Source organism: Toxorhynchites rutilus, chromosome 2 (genome assembly GCF_029784135.1).
Source record: "Toxorhynchites rutilus septentrionalis strain SRP chromosome 2, ASM2978413v1, whole genome shotgun sequence".
NCBI classification, from domain to species: Eukaryota; Metazoa; Arthropoda; class Insecta; order Diptera; family Culicidae; genus Toxorhynchites; species Toxorhynchites rutilus.
The window spans coordinates 167,103,806-167,123,168 of record NC_073745.1 but is presented as its reverse complement, the minus strand read 5'-3'; the positions used below and the strand labels follow the sequence as shown (position 1 = coordinate 167,123,168).

At 38.4% G+C, this 19,363-nt stretch overlaps 1 protein-coding gene across 3 annotated transcripts in view; it reads left to right on the top strand.

The window, feature by feature from the left end:
- The window catches only part of LOC129768995 (WD repeat and FYVE domain-containing protein 3), a 108,582-nt gene extending 89,620 nt beyond the window's left edge, over nt 1–18,962 (top strand). For 2 of the 3 annotated variants that reach the window (XM_055770970.1, XM_055770971.1), the window contains 17 exons: nt 438–572; nt 637–789; nt 850–1,534; nt 3,440–5,139; nt 8,447–8,598; nt 8,655–8,760; nt 8,815–9,005; nt 9,058–9,361; nt 9,425–10,054; nt 13,979–14,082; nt 14,150–14,364; nt 14,430–14,917; nt 15,004–15,195; nt 16,404–16,524; nt 17,984–18,304; nt 18,367–18,481; nt 18,618–18,962. In XM_055770970.1, coding sequence (XP_055626945.1) covers nt 438–572; nt 637–789; nt 850–1,534; nt 3,440–5,139; nt 8,447–8,598; nt 8,655–8,760; nt 8,815–9,005; nt 9,058–9,361; nt 9,425–10,054; nt 13,979–14,082; nt 14,150–14,364; nt 14,430–14,917; nt 15,004–15,195; nt 16,404–16,524; nt 17,984–18,304; nt 18,367–18,481; nt 18,618–18,771 — 5,766 coding nt within the window. In that variant the 3' untranslated portion in view covers nt 18,772–18,962. The remainder of the gene's footprint in view (nt 1–437; nt 573–636; nt 790–849; nt 1,535–3,439; nt 5,140–8,446; nt 8,599–8,654; nt 8,761–8,814; nt 9,006–9,057; nt 9,362–9,424; nt 10,055–13,978; nt 14,083–14,149; nt 14,365–14,429; nt 14,918–15,003; nt 15,196–16,403; nt 16,525–17,983; nt 18,305–18,366; nt 18,482–18,617) is intronic. The other variant, XM_055770972.1, reaches the window with a different exon arrangement.
- Nucleotides 18,963–19,363: the final 401 nt, after the last annotated feature.

The window sequence follows — 19,363 nt, the reverse complement described above, 5'->3', positions numbered from 1 at the left end:
AGAATCATTCAAAAGATGTGCAAAAGTGAAAGCACGTGAAATGCAATAAACCATGTAATAAAAAAAATTTTGACGATACTCCAACGAAGATGGAGGAATGAGCAAAGACTCAGCATAGCAAACCCACAGAGTTAACTGAAATGTATTTTGAAGATTCCCATCTCATTGCTAAAAACAGTTCGCGAAATCAGTCGTTGTCGATGTCGTACCAAAAGCCTTGACGCATACTTTCGTTTTCTCCATCCCATCCATGAAAATACACTTTGGAGTTTATAACATACACCTCGTGGCGTTCGTCGTCGTGGCGAAGCAAGACTCTGTCAGCATATTATAGACCTTACCTTCATGAGAACATGAGAACTTTGAAGAACTGTTGTTTCCTTAAAATTATATAATTATCGAATAAAACTTGACTATAACATACTCCTCTGTCACAGGACTTGCTCTGTGATTTTGAAATATGGCTTGGTGCCCCAAACGATCTATTAAAATCTCTATTGGAGCATTTGCTGGAGCTGGTATCCGAGTCGAGCGAGAAACGTACTAACATTCGTATCATGAGAGACTTGCAAGTGCGTACCAAAATAAATGAAGAGATTTCCGCCTTCTCACATGACTACATGTATATATTTTTAGTGTGTATTCAAGTTGCTACATATCGTGGAGGACGTCTATGACCAGGATACAAGAAACGCACTTTACATTCTTTTGGAAATTTTGATAGGCTTCCAACCACGCGTGAATGATTTGCTTTTGTTCGGTCAGAGTCTTGCCTATTATATTCCTCAGGTTTGTTGTTGACGTTGGACTATTATTTCATCAAGATCAATTTAACTTTTTTTTTCGTAGCCTATAGATGACAACGATAAAAATATCAACATTTGTGATTTTGTTTCGGACGGAGGCATGATATTGCGTGACCCAACCACATATCGAAATAATGCAACAGTTCGAAGAATAGTAATACGCAACAGAGGATTATGTCTTTTACATACTCTGCTATTCACTCCGAAGAACACTGTCAACAGTTATCTAACGGACGAAATTTCCAAAGCGTTGGGCATGGACTGGCTCATGTTGTTCATGCAACCTAATGTGAATTCTTCGACAGTTGTTTGGGCAATGCGGATATTAGTTGTCGTATGTGCCAACGAGACAATTATCACACGTTTTCGCGAAAGCGTAGTCTACAGTAACTACCTGAAGAACTCAGAATTCATGATTCAGAAAAAAGACGTAATACTGTTTACATCGGCGCAAACCAGCGTTTCATCCAATTCGAAGACCCCACAAGAGCTCGTGAGTTCCGCTTCCGTGAGTGATGATTCTAGAACGAAAATTTTGCAAACATCAGGATTCAACTATTTGGATTGGTTACTTCTGCATCACATAAGTATTCCAGAACTATATTTCCTATTAACTGCGTTAATAATGGGGCAGCCTGTGAAGATGCTAGGTACAGAACACATGAACCTCGATTTAGACAGGATCTGGACTTTCTTGTGGGGAACACCAGCATCTAATTCATTCAGTAGTAAGCATATGTATTCAATAAATTTTCATATCATATCGATTTGTAACACCTTGAGTTATTTGAGTTAACCATATTCCACCTAAACATTCCTGGCACCTCTCTAGAATAATGCGTGTGAAAAATCAAGATAAACCTGAATAGTTCATTTGTTTTTCCACCCAGTATAACCTGTTCAAAAACAGCCAATCCTCCTAAGATCGCTGTAGTCGTTATGAATCTTAAGTTATGTTATTGATACAGTGATAGACATTCGTTTAGCCGCACTTGAAAAAAAACTCGGAATACTTATAAAACAATTAGGAATGTTTATTTTATCGGGATATTTATTTGCTGTAGTGGTAGTATATTGAAGTAACTTTTATTGAAAGGACGCACGTCACACTAGGTAGGCACTAGGTAGCATCGGTGGATGTAGATATTCAAACATCGTTTCTCCCGAGACATACGTTTAGATTAGATATGCAACGTAAGAAGTTGGTCAGATTAGTGATTCACGTATAATTTAAAGGAATGGCGAAAGGTACTCCATTGATGGAGGAGGAGTAGAAGATAAAAAAGATGTTCAAAGAACAAAAATTTTCACTCGATCACAACAAAAATTGGTCGATCTGAATTTTATTTTATTATGGTACGGAATTTATTGAAAAAGTGCCCGAAATATGGGATAAAACAACCTACAAAAGGGAACACCAAAGTTACTTTGCGTCTTAAAGGTCAAATAAGACATGAAGCAACTAAGAAACGATTGACTCACAAATTAACGCAGAATTGGTTTTTCCAGTAACGAAGAGGCATTTTTCGCGCAAGTTGAACGAGTCACCAAACATCAAGAGGAGGAAACTTCAAGGGAATCTGAAACTGACCGCCACCCATAAGTAAAACCGCTTCAATTTCGCCCGGTAATACATAGAATGGTGACTAGAAATGGCGAAATGTTGTGTTTTCCAACAAAAAAAAAATTAATTTGAATGGCCCGGACTGTTACAGTTGCTATTGGCACGATTCAAGTCAAAGGAATGTCGTGAGATCGAAGCGGAACTTTGGGGCGGAAGTTTTATAGTGTGGGGAGCCTTTTCCTACCACAGCAAGCTTCCCATTTGTTTCATTTCCACCCGAATGAACTTCGAAAAGTATATTGAGTTACTGGTGGACGTGTTGATTGGTCATATTGAGAATAACGCTACCGAGGATACCGTTATTCAGCAGGATAATGCGTCGATCCACGTTTCGAAGCAATCAAAGGCAAGGTTTGCTGAGAAGAACATTCTGCTTCTTGAATGGCCTGCTTGCAGTCCCGATTGCAATCTCATAGAGAACCTATGGGGAATCTTGGCCAGGATGGTCTATGCAAGCGGACGACAATTTGACAACATTTCCAGCCTTAAGGCAGTAATTTAGGAGTATTGGGCTATAATCGATTTGGCAACACTTTCAAAGCTGTTTGACTCGATGCCAAATTGAATTTTCAAAGTGATTCGAAATGGAAGCGGACATACTAACTATTAGCTACCGATTGAACTCGAATTTTGCCGCACAATAATTTTTCGTATCGAAATTTGAAGATGCGGCTAAACGAATATCCACCCTAATTTCACATATTTGAATTATTTTGAAAATAAAAAGTGAACTGTTACATTTTTAATAATGAATTCGATGGAAATAAACAATAATCGTCTTCTATGAGCAAAACTGAACAAAGAATTGACCTATTTTTAAAAATATTGAGGAAAAATAGGGTGCGGCATAACGAATGTCTACCACTGTATTGATTAAACATATTGTGCGTGGTCGCATGTTTCCATAGTTTTCGAAGTTTAGTTATGTATTCCTCAATGATAGATTCATGTTTTATGAATTGTCACTCAAAACAATTATATGATCTTTTTTCTATTCTTTTCCATTCAGGCTCTTGTACACCAAAAATGTCTATAAACCCAGAAGCTGTATGTATATTGCTGAATATTATCCGAAAGATAACTGCTACTATTGATAACGCCGAATGGTTGGATAACCATCCCGTAACGCTCATTCAAGTATTGTTCTCATTATATCATAATCTTCCCGACTTTATGTCAATAATGATGTTGGGAGAAGTGCTTGCTTCGCTGATTGGAGTGATTTTCCCATATAGCACTGCCTCTACTGAGTCAGAAACAAATAGTATTTCATCTCCCTCAGAAGAATTACTACCGTTCAATGTTCGCAAAGAAGCATCGATGGATAAACAAGAGCTGACCGAGCATCCGGTTAGGAAATTCATCATTGATTTTCTCCGTGTAGTAATGGTAGATTCGCTTAGCTTGACGTGTAGTGGGAAAAGTACACCAGTTATTGACTGTGTGCTGGATGCGCATCCCGAGAACAGCTCATTCGAAGCGAGGCGCATATTTCTTACCGAAATAGTAACTACTCTCATGGATCATCTATTAGCAGCTGATATTTTAGTCGGAGAACAAGCTGCTCTGCCTATAGTTCCACTGCTTCAGAGTCATGTACAGAATATAGTACCAAATGTTTTCTACCTAACTGCTAGAATCGTTGACAAGCTATGGCAATCACAACTCAATAAAGATCCACACGATATTTTCGATTTTGTAGTCAAGTTGATAACACAGGCCAAGAGACGTTCGACTATCCCTTCTCTTGATCACTTGTACCATTCGCTGAATCGCTGTATTCTATATTTACTTTCACGACCTACGGATACCGTTCCCGATCAAATGATGGTTATGGAAGCATTACACAAATTAACCACGAATAGATTAATTATTTTTGGCGCTGGTAATCATGAACTCGAATTCATTGGCTGTTTAACGTTTTGTTTAATGCAAATAACCGCTGATGAACGAATAATTTTCAACACAAAGAGTAAAAGAGACTTGGAATCTCGTACAACTACATGGCACATCAATTCAATTGTTTTAAATGACGACTCACTGAACCATCATCAAGGAACCAATTTATTGGCGAATGCTGCGTCCCGTGTATGGGAAGAACTCTACGTGTGCAAAAAGCCTGCTATTGAAGAAGTGTTCAAAGTTTCATTGACTGCCCCAACGTGTAATGCAAAAGCACCGGATGTTGCTGTGACAAGAGAACAAATATTGGATGCGGCATTAAAACTGTGGCTGAACTATGTGGACGTCGAAAGAAAAGCCCAATATCGTATTCCGTGGGAATTACACAATAATCTTCAATCAAAGATTCAGAAAGTGACAGGTAATCTGACCAGATTAGCGAGTCGTACCAAAGTGAAACGAGAAGAGCAAGCAAAGGCGAAACAGGATATTGATATGGAAACAGTTTATCAACTGAATTTAGTTAACTTGGATCTGTTGAAAGAGTACTGGGAGATGCGAAACGCACAGCATACACAAATGACTCAACATACGCAGAGATACGTGCATCAGGAATGGTTACAATCGGAAGCTGAGCTATTTCGAGAGAGAGGTTTGTGGGGTCCGAAAAACAACTTTTCATTCACAAAGTGGATGCTTGATACCACAGAAGGACCACATCGCATGCGCAAAAAATTGATGAAGAACAATCACTTCTATGTCAATTATCCTTACAGACCAGAATTGGAATCCTCTGATCAGGCAACAGTAAGTATATTATGGAATGGATTTTCTGTTGAATCGTCTTTCCCATATCAAATAGAATATATTATGAATAGTCCATACAACTACAAACAAGTCTCCCAAATATCCCAACTAGAGCACTGTTACAGGAGAAAAGTTTTTATAACAAGCAAGCGGTCATTTTATCTATTTACCCTCAATCAACGATACGAAGGGAAACATCACGAGAGAGGTTGGCTTCACCTTCTAGTTGGATTTACCAAAACAGCATCACATTAAAGCAATATGAGCTATGTTTTTGAACTCTTTATTATGCTTCGATATAAGGTACAGTTCGATACAACGTGCAATTTTGAAAGGGAAATGTACGTTATATCGAAGTAACCTGTATATTTTGTTGTATTTGGGAATGAATAGTGAATGATTAGAATTAATCGTATTGCTGATTATCGAGCTAACAGTAACCATACCAAGCTACAGTGCTATTTTGCGTGTCAAAAACTGTAATTTCATTATTTTGCTAATAATTTTTATCCTAAAAATGTCAAAATATACAGGAAAAATATGGTATGCCACGTTCCTCAACAAAACTATATAAATCGAGATATTGTTCACTAACTACTCATAAAGGGTCACTTGACCTGCTGTGGTAGGAATAGGTATACATGAAACATTGGTAGGTTTAGTGTTAAACAGGGCAGTTGTTGATCAGTTGCTCTTCTAACCACCAAGAAAATCAGAGATATACTCAGTATGCTTGTACAGGATGGTCCTCTGTCTACGGCGATATACATTGTATTTTTGAGAGGTTAGAAAAGCTCAGGTATCTGATCATACCTGGATTTCTCTTCCTAACAAGATTAGGCAGCGCGCTCTAACATGCTGTGTACATCCATTCCACGGTCCACCTCCTCCGCAGAAGCTCAGGCATGATTTGTTTGAATGCACTGCTCATAGCGTATCAGATGCCCTCGCCACTACACATTTCCTCCACAAAATTCCCTGCATCAGGGGTAGACTGTCCCTCTTGCTTCGAGGTGAATCTGGGATAGACAAAAACGACGTGCTCCGCTGTTTCTCTACATTTTCGCGACCTTGCGTGTTCAAACCGGTGTAAGTAAGTACTATCTGAAGCAAGCCGAAACCAAATAGAAATTGCGTGTAGGGCAATCGTGGATGTGGTAGCCTTCCTTCGACAGATTGACTCTCTCACATTGATTGGGAATTTTCTCGGAGTTTCGGTTTCCCTCTCCAAAAACTCTCGTAGCCAATTTTTTGAACAAATACATATATTTTTTAAACTAGGAACATTTGCATTTATTTTATGCAAGAGTTTTTAAATTCAGCCATACATTTTCTTAATTTCACTGAGAACCGTTGAAAAGAACGTGTGTTACCACTGAAAGTCCGTCCGAAAGTGAAAAAATGTGTTTCGTATTCATTCCAACCAATTTTCCATGGATATTACCTACTGTGATTTTACGTATTCTCGTAATTTCTGTTAACGGGAATGCTCGAGGTTCAATGTGTTGTACGAGGTGATAGATACTCGCCAACACTGCAACACTGAGTAAGCCTCGGAGATATTCCAAGCTTCTCAAGTTTGGCAAGCAGTATGTTATGATCAACCCTATCAAAAGCAGCCTTGAGGTCAATGTACACAACATCCACCTGCGCTCCAGCTTCCATATTCCTGAGGCAAAGCGAAACGAAAGGAACAAGATTCGTTCTTTTAGGGTAGAAGCCGTGTTGATCAGCAGAAATATAATTTTTGCAGCAAGAAAATAATGCGTCGTTGATTATGATTTCGAATATCTTTGAACAGGCATTGAGCGATGTGATCCCTGCAATCAAGACGCCACCGCCGCGCGATTTAGAACTGTTTAGATTATTACGGTCGTTGCGAAATGCTGTATACATACTCCAAAACAATTGTAAGGAATTAATTCTTTCATCAAGCCAGGTTTCGGTGAGAACTATAACGTCATAGTTGGAATCAACTGCGATCAAAAACAAGTCATCAATTTTTGTCCTCAGTCCGCGGACGTTCTGGTAGTACATCAAGAGACCGTGTTGTTCGCTCGAAATCGGATGAATCATCAATACGTATTGAACGTGGGCAGCTTGGTGTTACGCTGGAGCCTTCCAAGAAATCAGTGGCTTCAATATCCAGATAAATGCTGCAGATTTGCTGAGGAGCACTGAAAGACGAAGAACTATCAGGTGATGGAAAACTATCAGAGATAACGTACTCGCCTGTATTAGAGGCTCGAAAGACCCCGACACCTTCCTCGACCACCGAACCAGAACGACTAAGAAGGCATGTACGAGCTGCAAGCGCGACTAGGTCGGGAGGACTAGGGACTTCCTTAGTGCAATTGGCATTGCGTTCTGGGATGATAGCTGAAGCTGTTACGCTGGAGCCTTCTATTAAATCAGTGCCTTCAATATCCGGATAAATGCTGCAGTTTTGCTGAGGAACACTGAAAGTCGAAGAACTATCAGGCGATGGAAACCTATAGGAGAGAATGTACTTGCCTGTATTAGAGGCTCGAAAGACCCCAACACCTTCCTCGACCACAGGGCCAGAACGACTAAGAAAGCATGTACGAGCTTCTGGCGCGACTGGGTCGGGAGGACTAGGGACTTCCTTAGTGCTACAGGCATTGTGTTCTGGGATGATAACTGAAGCACGAAGTGAATGGCGCTGGCGCTATTGGCCTCCAGTTTGTTGAATTAGATGAACGAAAATATGTTTATCGGTTTAAGCTTAAGGACAAAATATGATCCAATTTGTCATATATTCCTTGGCAAGACAATTAACTCATTTTGTTGAATATGGGATCCCTGAAGAATTCAATTTCTTTCGACATATCTTATTTGTTCGGAATAGCAATTTATTTCAATAATCTTCGAGTGTTTTCACTGGCATAGTTAAAAAGATTCAAACAACATGTACGGAACAACAGAAATGTGGAGAATCAAACCTGTGAATCATCAGGTTTTTTTTATTTATCTCGTTGCCAGCATTGAACCTGCCTGAATTTGAAAAAGCATCAGCCACACAAATTCTGGTAGATTTTGTGGCTGGTCGCACTCAGTCTGTTTTATCAGCCGATATTTAGTTTGTTATTGTGCACATGCGACCCGGGAAATCTTAAACAATACCACAGGTAGCGAGAGTGTTAATGACAAATACAGTTCGGAATACAAAACTAAATAAATATAGCTTTTCATATAACGTAAATGTTTACACGACAGTTAGGATTAACATCATGCATATGACAAAATGTTGTAATATGTATCAATAAAATATCAATATTTTTTGCAGCGTCAATTGAAATACAAAGTTGCTACTAGCTTTGACAGCAAAAAGTACCACGATAATATACAAAACATTCCAAAAGTGCTATCGTTGCAAACAGAGCAGGAGAGTGTACCTTTGTCAATCGTGGAAAATTCAGATCGGAATATTAAGAATAAGTATTGATTGTTATGATAATATACTTCATTTAATGACTAACAATTTTTCACTTTAGGATTCATAATACAGTGCAAAGATATGACGGAGAAGATGACGATCAGGAATTGCTGTCACCACCCGACAATCAAACATTGCTTCGGTTACTTGAGGAAAAGGAAAAGGTAAAAACCACCAGAGTCCTCAAGATCTTTTGAAAAACGTTTATCTTTATGTAGATATCGCACATATTTCGATGTGCACGAATACAAGGATTAGACACTTTTGAAGGATTGCTTCTCTTCGGAAAAGAACACTGCTATGTTATAGACGGGTTTACGCTTCTTAAGAATCGTGAAATCGGAGATATAGACTCGCTACCACTGGGGAGTTATGAGCCCATTCTGCCAAGTCCTGGTAGTACAAGAGTGTAAGCATAGAACAAAAATACGAATACCTTTTATTATTTTGCTGCATTTTAGGTCCCACGAGATGAGACAGAGTTCAAAGTTTGTTTATGAAGATATCAGAGAAGTACACAAGCGAAGGTATCTTCTTCAACCGATAGCTCTAGAGGTATTTTCCGGAGATGGTCGAAACTTTTTATTGAGTTTCCCTCGAAAAGTGAGAAATAAGGTGTATCAGAAACTTATATCGGTGGCTACTTCAATTTCCAACGATGCACAACAATCAGTGGCGGGGCAAAGTCGTACTGCTAATGTAGAACAATCATCGAGCATATTCAGCAGTCTCATAGGCGAAACATCAGTCACTCAACGCTGGGTGGTAAGTGTTGTATAGTAAATAATTACTGTATTTTTTGTCTTACCGTTTGATCGATACTTCTAGCGCGATGAAATATCCAACTTTCAGTATTTGATGCATTTGAATACCCTGGCAGGAAGATCATACAATGATTTGATGCAGTACCCGGTTTTTCCATGGATCCTTGCGGACTATGATTCTGAAAAGTTAGATTTATGTAATCCGAAATCATTCCGAGATTTTTCCAAACCAATGGGAGCACAGTCGAAGGAGAGACTAGAACAATTTGAAAAGCGTTATAAGGAATGGGACGATCCTCACAGTGAAACTCCGCCGTATTACTACGGGACACATTACAGTTCTGCAATGATAGTTTGTTCGTATCTGGTTCGATTGGAGCCCTTTACGCAACATTTTTTACGCCTACAAGGAGGTCATTTTGATCTAGCTGATCGTATGTTCCACAGCATCAAAGAAGCATGGCATTCAGCATCCAGACATAACATGGCGGATGTCAAGGAACTGCTTCCTGAATTTTTCTATTTGCCAGAATTTCTATTAAATTCAAATAATTTTGATTTTGGCATGAAGCAGAATGGTGAAGTGCTCAATGATGTTGTATTGCCCACTTGGGCGAAAAACGACCCTAGAGAGTTTATAAGGATACATCGTGAGGCTTTGGAATGTGATTACGTTAGTCAAAATTTACATTTGGTAAGTCATAGTATAATATTTTCAAATCTATTAAGCGTTCTAGGTTGTTATATTCAAATTCATTTTTTCCGTATTTCGTGTTAAATGTACCTTGCGAGTGATTCTATACAGAAACACAATTGTGCATACAAAAATTTCAGTGTTTATCAAATATTTAGGAAATGTTTCTCTCATTTCTAATCTTCGGCCCTCTATTATTATTCTCTGAGTTCTTCCAACTATTTCGAGTGTTGTGATCATAATCCAATTAAGGTTCGTCAGAGGTGTTCATGTGTTCTTTATTTAATTCTGAAACACGCTGTTCGATCATTGAACAGGATAAATGATGTTACTTCAACGTAAAATATAATGGATGGTTTACACCAGTGGTATTCAACATTTTTCTAAGAGAGGCCACATACACGAGTTACTCATGGTGTCGCGGGTCGCACAAAATATTTAAAAAAGTGGTTTCTTTGCAAAATTACATTTCCAACGTTCTTGGAACACTGAGAACAACAACAGAAAATCCGAACCGAATCGGATGTGCGGTGGGGTGGCGGCGGTAATAGCAACCGCTGCGGAACAAATTTTCACCCTCAATTTTCCTCCGAAAAACGCAACTCTCACCGCAGAAAAATACCTTCTTCACATCCGGCTTGAAAAACACTGCACTTTGAAGCACTTTTAATCCTTTCCGGATCCGGAACAATGCACGAAAATTCCCGAGAATTCTTCTCGTGCTAGGCACAGCACGGCCCGAAGCGATTACATATTTGTTCCCCTATCGCCAATATCTATTTCATAACGCATAAAATCAACATACAGATGAAGAAATGATGTGGTGCAAAATACAGAAGCATGCTTCCACCGAACAAAATCCGAATCTGCCATCCATTTTTTATTTGAGGCCGTCCATAAAGCACGTTATCCCATTTTTCGGGCACCATCTTCTACGCAGTATTTTTTTACATACTTTTCCATATAATTTTACTATTCGATCTGTGGAGGTGAGAAGATGATTGACTATATCGTGATTAGTATTTTCTCACTATTTTTATGAGTGAAATTTGGAATTAATTATACTTATCAGCAGGAAAAATCTGTTTCGCTGCTATTTTTATTTCTTCTTGTGATTTTCAATACTTCATTCGAATCGTAGAAACATTGACACTGGAATCACACAAATAAAACTGAAGAAATGCGGTATTGCCACGAATATTCTTTGTTTTTTTTCTCATATAACAAATTGAGTGCTTTACTTCTGTTTGCAAAGAGTACGAAGTAAAATCAACCTGCAAACGGGTTATTGTTCAATCAGTTTTTGTGATAGCGTATCTTGTTCAACAATTGAAAAGGATTGAATGTTTTTAATAGATATTGTTTTTAATATGCTCTGAGCGCCTTTCTCACTAAAACGACAATTCGCGCAGTTATGCGCAGCGTCGGACAGTGTTGAACTGAAAGCTTATATTTTTACCTAAATTTTGAATGTAGTCACAACCGTGGCAAACGGCGTGGCAAAACATTTAAGCTGGTTTTCTACAAAAATCACAGTTTTTCATCAATTTTAGTCAATTTGTCAAGCTTTCAAAAATCATCTGGGCATCAGGTAAAAACCGAAGTTGGCGTCAGCTGTTACGTTAAAGTGACCAGACGTCCCGCATTTCAACAAAATGTCCCGCGTAAGATTACATCCCGCGAAACGTCCCGCGTTTGGCAAAAGAAACGAAAATGTCCCGCGATATCAGTATATTTCAATATCACAATCTAATCATGTTGATTTTCTTAAATGGATGAACCTCAAAAAACAAACTTTTATTTGGCAGACTGTTCAAGAGCGCTTCTAATACATCCTAAGACTAATACGTTGAGCTGGGTTCATCGCACCGACAGTGGGCTTTTTGTTTAGAGAGAGTCAACTGGAAGCGACAGCAACAAAAATGGAAAATGATTTTTATAAAAGTCCCCTATTGATCCGCAGGGACCAACGCGAGTCAAACGAAAAGATCAGCTTTGGTCCTCTAGCTCTGTCAGGGCTTAACGTTTTAAATAAGCCAGAGAAACTAGTCTATACTCGACAGGAAGAGGGAGGGTTGTTTGATGAAGTATCGTGAATGAAGCGCTGGGCGGTCTTACGGAAGTTGGTCGGAACCTCAACCATGGTCGATGAAAAGATGTATGTCGGCATATTTTTTTACATTTTCGTGGCTTTGGTGGTCGACTGTCTCTCCATTTTGGCCATTCACCCAAAAGTTTTTAACGGTCGCAGCTGGGGAGTGTTGAGAAGGTTAGCGGTCTTCGCGACAATGTTTATCTCCAGCCGATCCATCCTCCAGTGATCTTTTGGCATAATGGGCTGATCCCAGATTCGGCATAAAGACCACATCACCTCCGCAACTTCCGGCAATCACTTCGTACTATATATCTCCCCGTTCACAATATGATTAGAAAGAAGAGCGGCTTGGACATTCGCTTCACATCTGTCAGAGAAGGACCTTCTTCGAGAAGTTGGTGTGGATGATATATTCGAAGTCATCGCTTACCTGGGGAACGTAAAGTACCCGATCCCCTACCATTCGTTAAATTCTAGCATCAATTACGTCTCGTCTTTCATTATAAGCACGGAAAAAAGTTTTTCACCAGTGAAAAATAAGTTTTTCACTTCTTTGGCCGGAAAGAGGATTTTCACCAGCACCTCAAGCTACTCCTTCTGAGTGATTGCTTGATGCTCAGATACGGCCGGTCTCATCTGACGCTTCCACATAAAAATGTCCAGTTTGACCAGATTCTCCTTCACCGTTTGGCCGGTTGCTTCGATGTCCCGGCTTAAGGAGCAGCAGGGATATGATGTTGTAAATACCAGATCGGCTATATCTGGCGGACACAAAGTGCCTCAGGATGTCCAACTCCTTCGCTGTGGGGTGGAGCTTGCAGTATGAAAAAATCATCAAGTTGCTTGACAGTGCTGCTGCTGCGAATCAACAGCCTTGAATAAGTTTTGTTTTAGGCTTAATAAACGAAAGATTTAAGAAAAAATTCGAGCATTCCATTCGGTAATATTCGTAATTTCTTTTTCAAAGAAAATTGTAGAATTCGAATCGTGCTTGCCAGGCGTAAATGCTCTGATTGAGCGAGTGATTTTCAGGCGCAAACAAAATCTAAACCACCGAAAAATCACAACTGAGTGCCGATACTTAGAAAAAAATAATACATATCAGTTCAGACTCGCTAAACTATGGTATATGTTCCCATAACGTATATACATAACGTTTTGTTATTTGTGTCCCGCGTTAGACCTCTGACCATCTGGTCACTTTATGTTACGTAATATTTGTTCCTTTCTTGCCACTTGAATATTAAGTGCTTAAATCCCACATTTGAGCACAATATCTCCAAATCTGATTTTTGAAAGCATTGAAAAATTGATGAAAAACTGTGATTTTTTGTAGAAACCCACTGTGCACTGTATGCAATATCTTTCGTCCATTTTTCTTCGATTCATCAGCGATGAAAGATCCTGCTGTTTGTTTGTTGGAGTGAGGCTGTGACTTGATTAATGATAATCATGATTTCAATTTAAAATTTCACATATTATTCGCCGTAGAACGAACACTGCATTTGCTATTCTTATTTCATGAAAGCTTCCTGTTTTCTGATTTGAAACCATTAATAAAATACGTATTCCAAATTCAGGTAATTATTTTCACAGGTTTTCGTTATTGTTACACATACAAAATTGTTAGAAATTAAGTAACATCAGATGGGCCAACCAGAAGAGCCCGCCGGGAAGCATGCACGATATAAAAAATTGAATTTTAAAGTGCAAATATAAATAACCCGTTAAGTAAAACGAAATGTGACTTGATTCTTTTTTGTGTATGCAATACTATTAAACAAATAATCTTATTGGACATGTTCCTAACCATATATTATTTCTATCAGTGGATTGATTTGATATTCGGGTACAAACAGCGTGGTCATGCGGCAGTAGAAGCAGCCAATGTATTTCATCATCTTTTTTATGAGGGCAATGTCGACATATACAAGTAAGGGTTCCAAAATAAAAACTTGTTCTGCCTAGTTTTTCTCGAATTGATTATTTTTATTTTCTAGCATTGATGACCCTTTGAAGAAGAATGCAACAATCGGATTTATCAACAATTTTGGCCAAATTCCGAAACAGCTTTTTCGCAAAGCTCATCCAGCAAAAAGAATCAATAAATATCAAAGTTTAGATTCTAACTACACCGCCACGTCTAATTGCTTAGGTGACAAACTTTTTTTTCATAATCTTGAGAATTTGAAACCTAGCCAGCTACCCGTAAAAGGTTTGTACACGAAAAATGGATAATAATTAAGGATGTTTTAATTCGATTTTCTTTCCTATTCGCAGAAGTAAAAGGTCCAGTGGGACATATGATTCAGGTCGAAAAATCAGTCTTGGCTGTTGAGCAAAATAAAATCCTAATCCCGCCTAGCTTCAATCGGTACATAGCGTGGGGATATGCCGATCATTCAATCCGCATTGGCATATATGATTCGGATCGAGCTCTTTTTGTATGCGAGAATGTAGCACCAGATTCAGGAGAGATCCTTGTTTGCGCTTGTCCCAGTCCGAAGACGGTAATAATGGCAGGCACTAATTCAATTTTAACTGTCTGTGATATCGACTATAAGCATAAACTGCTGCACGTGAGACACACTCTGCATGGTCATACGGACGCGGTTACGTCACTTTCAACAAGTGTAGCATTTAATATTATCGTATCAGGATCGAAGGACAAGTCGGCTATAATTTGGGATATGTCTAGATACAAGTATGTCCGACAGTTAACTAATCATGTTGGAGTTGTCGCTGCTGTCTGTATCAACGAACTTTCGGTGAGCGACATTCTAGTCGATGTTTATTACCGAAAATATTTGCGGTAAATGAAGTTTATAAATGATTTTGTATTCATATTTCGTAGGGTGATATTGCAACCTGTTCGGCAACTTGGTTATACGTGTGGTCTATAAATGGAGATTGCCTTGCGATGGTCAATACGAGCGTTGGGAGTGCCGACCGAATGCAACAAATTTTATGTGTAACGTTCTCTAGTAAGAAAGAATGGGACAGTGACAATGTCATTACCACTGGATCTACTGATGGAGTAGTTAGGGTGAGCATGTTTATATATTTGCAAGATCAATTGTTTAAACTATAATAATATAAAAAAAATCAAATAATAGAAAAATCAAAATCATAAAAAATTCAATTCGATCGAGCCTAATGTACACTCTGTCCAACTTCTATAAGACCAGGTAATGATCTTGCTGCTTTGTGTCTTTGTAAATAAACAATGCTAGTGTGTTGGTATTGGTGAGTACCATGCACTGCATGATATTAATATATGTTAGTGCAAGCGCTGAGTGTAAACGATTGTTTTTGTATTTTTCAAGTGTCAAGTTTTTATAAGACCAATTACATTTTCCGTTGTTTTAATTTTTGATCAATAAATCTGGAAAATGCTGAAAGGAAAAGTGCTCGCGGAGAGAGAAGAAAGACATTGCATGCATTTCACCAAGAGAATGTTGGTATTAGTGAAATTACGATAAGAAGGAGAGAGCTCTACGTAAATCGAAACTTTCTGACCGGAATAAGCGGGAAATAGTTAGAACAGCTTCGAATACCTCAAAATTGCTTATGCATGGGTGACAATTCGTCAAGTTTTGGGGAAAATCGTAACATAAAAGGGGGTTTAAAAGGTTAAAGCTCCTACACCATCTCACATCGGAAGACGTCTGAGTTTTGCCGAAGCTCACATGAACCGACAGTGGGACATGGTATGTTGTGACAAAGAAAAAATCCATTCAGCAGAATTTGGTAGATAGTATTTCAACACAATTTTTCCAGGGTATTAGCCGAAATGGCAAGGTTGTCAATTATTGACATGTAAATGTTTTGAATTTTTCATTGATAATACTTATGAATTTTGAAATGGTCTTATAGAAACTGGACAGCTGAAATTATCATATTTAAGCACAATAAATAATCAAACAACTCCTTTGAACGAAATTGACGTTAAATATACTTTATTCTAAGCACTCAATAATGTATTAATGTGTCTTATTGAAATTCTAATTTTTTGTTTTGTAATGAAATAGAATCCGGATGGTCTTATATAAGTTGGACAGAGTGTATTAGGATTGAATGTGTATTTAGAATTTTTCTACGATGATATGCAGCTTGAAACATGGTCGCAAATGACCAGGGCCAATTAATTTGCTCTTACCTCTTTTCTCTGAACCCATATCATGCCAATGAAACAATGCGAGCTGAATCAATCATATTTTGTGTTCTATAATTGATTTCCAATTCCAATTCCAGATGTGGTCATTAGATCATGTTCAAATACCAACCAATGTTCAAAGTGGCAGTAATCGCCACGAAGAAGCTCAACCAGTTGATTGTATAATCGCTGACAACTCCATTTCATCGTTAAAGTCTGGTATGTTTTCTATTATATTCATTCTAATGATAAATCGCTCATTTTATTCATTCAGACGTTCGTTTCATCATTAAAAGCATTTTGTGACATTTCAAGGGTGTAGGGAGTGTTAACGCCATTTAAGGTTTTCAGTCATCAGTGATCTGTTGTGGCTATAGTTAGTTCTGTGGATAGATGATTATTGGGTAGCTCTCGTATATTCTATATGAGACGTATAGATGAATTCTCTGCAGGAGCCCAGTACCTTTCAGGTAACACACAGGGGACGCCTGAAACGGCGTGAGGGTTGATGGTGCGGATGATGATGTCAGATGTCATACTTCTGACTTATGCTGGTCCGGCTCTGAAAACGACGGTCCCCATGGTCTCATTGCTTGCAAAGATAATTATGGGATCACGTAAAGCGACTTTGTAAAGCGAGTGGAGATAGCGGCCCGGTGTTGGGATCCAATAATGAAAATATGAAAATGAAAATATTATGGAGGAAATGTGTTGTGACGAGGGTATCTGGAATGGAGTTAACAGTGTAATCATACGCATGATGTCTGAGTCGCATCGGAAGTGGAGGGCCGACCAGCGTATTGACAACGCCTGACTGTGTAAGGTGAACAACTACGAGGGCTGCTGTAACGGATGGTACCTCACGAAAGTTGATGTGAGTGCGCATCATGTTGGAGGGTATTAACTAATCGACGCTTCGTTGGGAAGTGAAATCCTGCGGGGTGACTATGACGTCTACACGTCTACACGTCTTGACGGGTAATCGATTATTGGTGCGATGGAATGATAGAAAAATAAAGCGAGGGGTATAAACAACGCTAGTTAGTGTTGAAGACAAATGGAGTGCATGAGCACAGCCGTCACCGAAATAGTCGCCTGAATGTGATCCCGGGATGATTGAAACTACGGGTAGAGAATTTGGTTTTAGTGGGTGATGAGCCCCAACAACGTTGGGATTACTTGTCTCAGATGAGGCTGGCAGACCTTTCTTAACCTCTTTATAAAAAAAGGGATGGGTCCTTAAAAAACACCTCAACCAAGCGTCAGCTCACTGTATTGATCTTTTTTTATACCAAAATCAAGTGATTCGTCATGTCTAAAATTATTTGTCTAATTCATGACCTTCTGCTGAAAATTTTGTCAACGGTAGCAAATTTTTGTATGTACTCCGTACGCAACTATCTCAACATTTTTCTAATTTTTTTATATTAATATTTCTCACTTATCACCATCTAAGCAACGTAGGAATAATAATGCATTTATTTCATGTTTTTTAATCTTGTTAACCTCATAACCAACGATTTGATATTCAACAACGCGGACCGAATTCAAACGCAACGGTCAGTTATGCATTGACGACTTCTGATACTACAAAGTGTTATGACTTTTTCTTCACTCATCATCATTATCATAAACCGTATAGTCATGAAATACTCCAATTTCTCGAAATATATTTTAGGATCCGTAGTCAAAACACCGTCAGAGATCATTGCACAAAAAGTTTCAGAGCAAGATCAGATTGATCAATCGCCAGGAGAATCTAAGGTAGATTCACCCAATAGTGGTGATGAGGTTGAGATAGATAAATGCGAATCAACAGTACGTTATCAGTCTCTCAAGAACAACACACATGACGTGAAACAGACTTTTTGTTGGAATCGGCAACTAATTTTTCGGTCTAAATTGACCATGCACACCGCTTACGACCGGAAGGATAATACTGAACCCGCAAGTATTACTTCATTGGCAATCTCTAACGATCATCGTACTGTTTTTGTTGGTAAGTAATATTTATTCGATAATCTCTCGACGTTGTGTGTGACTCGATAATATCCATTCAAGGTGACGCAAGAGGACGAATCTTTTCTTGGAATACAGCTGACCAACCTGGCAAAGTTGTGACCAATAATTGGATTAGAGATGGTAGCTCTGATCATTGTGTAGGATGCCATGTTCGGTAAATATTTATAAATTTTGTTTACTTCTGAATATTGTGTGTATAGTAATAAATTCGATTGTACTTATTGTTATTTAGTTCATGTATGAAAGACAATTCTATTCACAAGGTATTGAATAATTTGGTTTTTTTTCAGATATAGCCGCTACGAGCGGAGAAACATTTGTAGGAATTGTGGCCAGGAGTTTTGCAGTAAATGTTGCTATTTTGAATCAGCCATATTCCAATTAAGAATTCGTATGCCCGGACGTGTCTGCAAAACATGTTACTCTCAACTGAAAGATATATAATGGCAATGATAACAATAATATATGTATAATAATTAGAACAAATTAAGACAATATTGTATAAATTAGGAGTTTTGTAAAAAATATTCGTTGTGTTTAAACATAGTTTCGATTAGTATTACGTCGTTTGAAGCGACGGTTGGTGTAGTGCTGAATGGTAGTGAATGGTAGAGGAATAAAGTGTGTAAATTCAAGTTTACACTTTTACTCATCCGAATGACCAATGGCCAAAGTTTTTTTTGCAGAAATGTTTGTACAGATGTGGACTTCCTGGAATATTGAATAACTTCTTGTACAATTTGTTGTCAGAAAAACAAATGAACTTCAGCCTCGGAGAACTGACAACTTCCAGAAATAGTTATATGGGTCTACCCCAAGACTAAAGTGATCAGATGGTCAGAGGTCTAACGCGGGACACAAAAAACAAAATGTGTTTTTTTTTCCAAAATATATATTTTATTAAGGCACATGTGGCGTTAGCCTGACGGGGCCGGGAGTCCAATATTTTGATAATTTTTGTCTTACAACTATGTTAGTAATATGTAACCGATTACTCGCGGTTGGCTCGAGGTTAGTATTACAAGTTTATTTGTTT